Source organism: Propithecus coquereli, unplaced genomic scaffold (assembly GCF_000956105.1).
Source record: "Propithecus coquereli isolate 6110/MARCELLA unplaced genomic scaffold, Pcoq_1.0 Scaffold43, whole genome shotgun sequence".
Classification (NCBI taxonomy): domain Eukaryota; kingdom Metazoa; phylum Chordata; class Mammalia; order Primates; family Indriidae; genus Propithecus; species Propithecus coquereli.
Genome location: NW_012150063.1, coordinates 9303135 through 9309125, shown reverse-complemented (window position 1 = coordinate 9309125; position 5991 = coordinate 9303135). Strand labels below are relative to the sequence as shown.

At 34.5% G+C, this 5991-nt stretch overlaps 1 protein-coding gene across 1 annotated transcript in view; it reads right to left on the bottom strand.

The window, feature by feature from the left end:
- HEATR5B (HEAT repeat containing 5B) overlaps positions 1-5991 on the bottom strand; it is a 105782-nt gene that overhangs the window by 66822 nt on the left and 32969 nt on the right. The window contains 2 exon segments of the mRNA XM_012653801.1: positions 1713-1903; positions 5008-5171. Coding sequence (XP_012509255.1) covers positions 1713-1903; positions 5008-5171 — 355 coding nt within the window.

The window sequence follows — 5991 nt, the reverse complement described above, 5'->3', positions numbered from 1 at the left end:
ATCCTCCTGCTTCCCCCTCCCAAAGTGCTAGGATTCAGGCGTAAGCCACTGTGCCTAGCCAGGAAGATTTTAAACGATAAATTCAATTTCCTTTGTAGATTCAGAGCTATTCAGATTATTGATTTCTTGAGTGAGCGCTGCCAGTTTGTGCATTTCAAAGAATTAGTGTATTTCATCTAAGTTGTCAAATGTGTTGGCACAAGGATGTTCACAGTATTTCCTTATTATCCTTTTAATGTCTCCCAAATCTCCAGTGATACGCCCTCCTGCATTTCTGATATGGGTAATTTGTGTCTGTCTCTTTTCTTATTTAGTCAGATGAAAGGTTTATCAATTTTATGACTCTTTTCAAAGAACCAGCATTTGGTTTCATTGAATTTCTCTAATGTTTTTCTGTTTTCTCTCTCACTGATTTCTGCTTTTACCTTTATTTATTATTTGCTTCATTCTGTATTTGAAATAGCTAATGAAACTAAGCACTAATAATACTTGCAAACCATTAACCAGACAGGTATAAACAGATGAAATGTCCTTGTGTTTCATCAAAGTACAATTTCCTACAGCTATTGAGGACACATAAATTAAAACTGCTTATAACTAAAAAAAATTTAACCATTCAAGAGCTTTCCAAAGAAATACATTTCTATTTTACTTGTTATGAACTGAGCATAAACCATTAAATGGGTAGCTAAGACTGGTTCTATCTTTCAAAAAATCTTTAACAAAAGGTGATTTCAGAATCAATGGAAAATATTTGGAAAGAGCAAAATTATTAATAACCTATTGCTAGAAAATAGCAGAAATCACCCTGCGGAAGATTAAGTATCTGGGAATATTTTAGGTATTTTCTGTCTGCTCATATCTTCCTCAGTGAGTCAAACAATACAATGGGGCATTAACTGATAATCAAACTACCATTTGTGTGTGAAGACAAGGAAAGTTATTCTCAGATATGCAATGGTTCAGAAAATACTTGTTCTTCAGAACTACTACTTCACAACCATTGCTTCCCACTCTCTCTTTTGTTAACCAATTATGATACAGTTTGGTATATTTACTACTCAAAATGCAACATAGCTGAGAATGATCATTTACATAACTCAAGTGTCAGTTCTTGACCACTTTTGATTTTTAACTTCTCTACTTAAGTACTTGATTAACAAACCAGACAGTCAATGATAACTTCATCTTATCATCTTAATCATTCTTATTTGGATCCCTTAGATCACTCTTTATAATTAATATGCAAAGAAATCCTCAAAACCCAATGCTTAACTTTATCCCATCTCAGTGATAATTTAAGATATGATAGCACTTGATAGCACTTAGAAAAAGAATGGCTCATTCCAAAAAGTGAATATTTAACAGAAAGAATAGTGGGGGATAAGGGAAGAGAGAAGAGAAAATGACTTCAAAGCATCTCTTAAATGAATACACATAACTGAGAGAAGTCCTTATTAACATTCTTCTTGATTCCATTATGTAATATTTCAAGAGCTAGATTAGAAACCCTCTCCACATTGAAAGTATCTAACATTACAACTTTCCCAGATTCTAAAATTTAATCAACTATTAAATTTAAAAATATTGTTACAAGCTATATAATTAATACTAATGTGGAAAACATACAGTCCAGTTAATAATTACTGATTATTTAAAAGACATCATTCCCTACATAAGAAACTTACTTATTAGTAAAGAGACCCACTTACTTGTCAAAGCTATATTGGGCCATTCTAGCAATAAAAGTTGCTTCTCCAACCACCTGAGCCATTCTTCCAAGAGCTTCCCCTGCTGCACATCGTAAGATAGGGTTTGGGTTGTCAAGAGCGCCCATAACCAGTGTCAGAGCAGATTTCCGAACTTCCTCAGGTCCCAAAGTACTTTTGTTCTCAGCTAAGCCCTATTTTTTTTTTAAAATGAAGGCAATTCAAAATTCATTTTAAATGAAAGAAAAAATGTGCTATAATCTTTGTAAATATACATACATCTTTGTACATTATTTTCTTCAGCCAACTTTCACATGTATATACTGATACCTAGAATCAGTACCTATTAAATTAACAGTAATCACTTTCCCAAAATATGATTTCAGAACATGATATGATACGTAAAATAGTTATAGTCTGGCCCTAAAACCACCAATCCCTGGGAGTGTCTCTATCCAAAGACATACTTAAAAGTTGCTTTTATACATAAAGGACACGGTGTTATTCAATCGACCATTATATTTAACTGGTTGAAATTTATCACTCTAACTTTACGGAAGGAAAAAGCCTGATGAGTATGAAACTTTGATTCATTTACATAAAAATTCCACAGAAGATATAATAATTATGTCTTTTTTTTTTTCAAATAACCCCACCACCCCTAATAATTATGTTTTAAAGAGTATAATCAATATATCTAAAGACAAAGTGAGGTAAAAATAATCAGTAACTGAATGGTAAAATAGTTTGTTCATCATACTATATGATGTTCCAACTACACTTACTGTCTTGGAACCTAATTTACTTACTTGAGATGAAAAATCCAAGTCATGGTGCCTGGGGAAAATGTTAACTATAGCAGAGGCATTAGCATATCTATGAAGCATAATCTGTACAGCAATATTACAGTTGGTTCACTATTCTTCCCACCACTGAAGGTGACCATGACCACCCCATTACCATTCTTTCTTTTTTTTTTTTTTAAGTTTTTTATATTTTTAAGAGACCAAGTCTCACTCTGTTGCCTCGGCTGGAGTGCAGTGGCACAATCATAGCTCACTGTAACCTTGAACTCCTGGGCACAAGTGATCCTCTGGTCTCAGCCTCCCAAGTAGCTGAGAATACAGGCATATGCCACTACACCTGGCTAATTTTTTTTGTTTGTTTGTTTTTGAGACAAGAGTCTTACTGTGTTGCCAGGGCTAGAGTGCTGTGGTGTCACCCTAGCTCACAGCAACCTCAAATTCCTGGGCTCAAGCAATCCTTCTGCCTCAGCCTCCCAAGTAGCTGGGACTACAGGCATGTGCCACCATGCCCAGCTAATTTTTTCTATATATTTTTAGTTGTCCAGCTAATTTCTTTCTATTTTTTTGGGGTCTCGCTCTTGCCCAGGCTGGTCTCAAACTCTTGAGCTCAAATGATCCTCCCGTCTCGGCCTCCCAGAGTGCTAGGATTACAGGTGTGAGCCACCGTGCCTGGCCTACACCTACCTAATTTTTTAATTTTTTCTAGAGATAAGGTCTTGTTATGTTGCCTAGGCTGGTCTCAAACTTCTGGCCTGAAGCAATCCCCCTGTGTTGGCCTCCAAAGGTGATGCGATTACAGGTGTAGGCCACCATGCCCAGCCCCCATTCCTTTTTTTTAAAAACTCAGATGTCAGTACTAGTTGATAGTCTCTACATAAGGCATATACTAATGGTTATATAAATGATATTATATTTGTATAATCAATACCTATATTCCTTTTCTCTGATGCTTACAAAACATGACTTAAGACATATTCATTAAAACACTTATATTTGCTACCATTTTATTTTAAAAAGCTTAATAATATAAAAAGTTTTCAAATACATTATAAGAGGCTGCAACGTATCATGCACGAACTCTGTGAGACAGGCAAACTATTTGTTATTGCAGTCCCCCTTTATGCACATGGGATACATTCCAAGACCTACCTCACATACCTGAAACCACAGTGAGTATGGAACCCAATTGCCGTCAATCGGAACACATTTCTGTTCATGTCTTCCACCCACAAATTCAGTGCCTTTACCATCTTAACTAACCCCTTCTTACACATTGTGGCCATATTAGTAGTCTGAGGTGTGACAGCAAAACTAACACAAATTTCTTCTCTTTTCTTCACAATTTCACAGATAGAAGATTCAATCTTTCTGTAGATCTCAGCAACTTCAGCATATGATTTTTTTTCTTTCCTTATTAAGTACAGCACTTTTACCTTTTCACTTACAAAAAGCACTTTATGGCTTCTCTTTGGCATATCGGAATGGCCAGAATCACTACCCTTGCACTTTGGGGCCAATATAAAGCAAATTGAGGGTTACTTGAACTTGAGCACTGCAATGCAGCACAGCCAATCTGATAACTGAGACAGATGGCTACTAAGTAACCAATAGGCAGGTAGTGTAGACAGCATGGATACTCTGAACAAAGGGAAGATTCACATCCTGGGCAGGACAGAGCAGGACAGCATCAGATTTCATCACACTGCTCAGAGTGGTGTACAATTGAAAACTTATGTTCATTTCTGGAAATTTCCATTTACTATTTACTGTGGGTGAACATGGTTAACTGAAACTGCAGAAAGCAAAACCATAGATTGGGAGAGGGGGACTACTGTATTCCACTTCATATGTGTAGAAATTGTAGCTCAGAAATGTTAAAGGAATTACAAAAGACACAAACCTAGTTAGTACCTAAACCAGAACACAATCTCTAAATACAACATTCTTTCAACTATATAACACAACCTCATTTGATTTACAGTCTAAATCACAAATCAAACTTAAACTTTATTTAGTTAACTTTCAGTAGAATATCAGATTTTACTAGTCAAGACATCTTCAGAAATTCTGAAAGAACCTACTCATTCTTGTGAAAACTGAGGCTCAAATTTAAACATGAACTTTAACATTAGTAATATATAAAACACTTATGTAATTACAATGAGCCTAGCCAGGCACAGTGGCACATGTCTGTAATCCCAGCTATTCAGTAGGCTGAGGTGGGAAGATCACTTAAGCCCAGGAGTTTGAGATCAGCCTGAGCAACATTGCAAGACCCCATCTCAAAAAAAAACAAAACAAAAAACCCCAAAACCCAACAATAAAAAAAAAATTACAATGAGCCTAAAATTTCTAGTAATTTAAGCTAAAAAAAGCACAGTTATCAAGTGATATACATATAAACATTATAATAATCTTGATATGCCTGGCTTATTGAAGACATTAACTAAAATCTTATTTCAGAATATTTATTATGTTTTAAAAGTAAATACCTTTAGTGCACTAAGAACAGCAGTAAATATATTAAGCTGCACAGCCTGCTGACGGACTCCTTTGGCTTGTTTAACACATTCAGCAAAGTGATCCAACATTTGTAGTCTATGATAGGAGGATAAAGTTCACATTAGTGATACTTTTATTCAAATATGGCTCAAAAAACAGAGATAAGAAAAGTACAAGTTAATTGTTTAGCAAATAATGCCTGTGCGGTCTCTTTTCTACTTCATTCCCACAGCTGGTCCAAACCAGATTTCCTACTCCCAAATTAATATATGGTCATACGATTATTAAATAGAATAATATAAGAGACTAAATATTAAATTTCAATTAGCAAATCAAAATAATAATTGTACAAGTTAATTGTTTAGCAAATAATGCCTGTGCTGTCTCTTTTCTACTTCATTCCCACAGCTGGTCCAAACCAGATTTCCTACTCCCAAATTAATATATGGACATACGATTATTAAATAGAATAATGTAAGAGACTAAATATTAAATTTCAATTAGCAAATTAAAATAATAATTGCAGTGGACTTCAACATAAACACCAGTGTCTAACAAAGTGCTTGGCATATATGAGGTGTTCAAGATTTCTTGAATAACAATAATTATGTATCTCCAGAAGATTTTTAAGTTAGAAATTTTAAAATGTGGCCTAATTTTTTTCTTTTTAAAAAATACTCTTACATAGAAGAAAATAGTACCTCATGTCCTAGACTAAATATTAAATTTCAATTAGCAAATCAAAATAATAATTGCAGTGGACTTCAGCATTAACACCAGTGTCTAACAAAGTGCTTGGCATATATGAGGTGTTCAAGATTTCTTGAATACCGATAATTATGTATCTCCAGAAGATTTTTAAGTTAGAAATTTTAAAATGTGGCTCAAAATCCCATTATCATTCTTCACAGATCTGGAAAAAATAATTCTACGCTTTGTATGGAACCAGAAAAGACCTCGTATAGCCAAAGCAA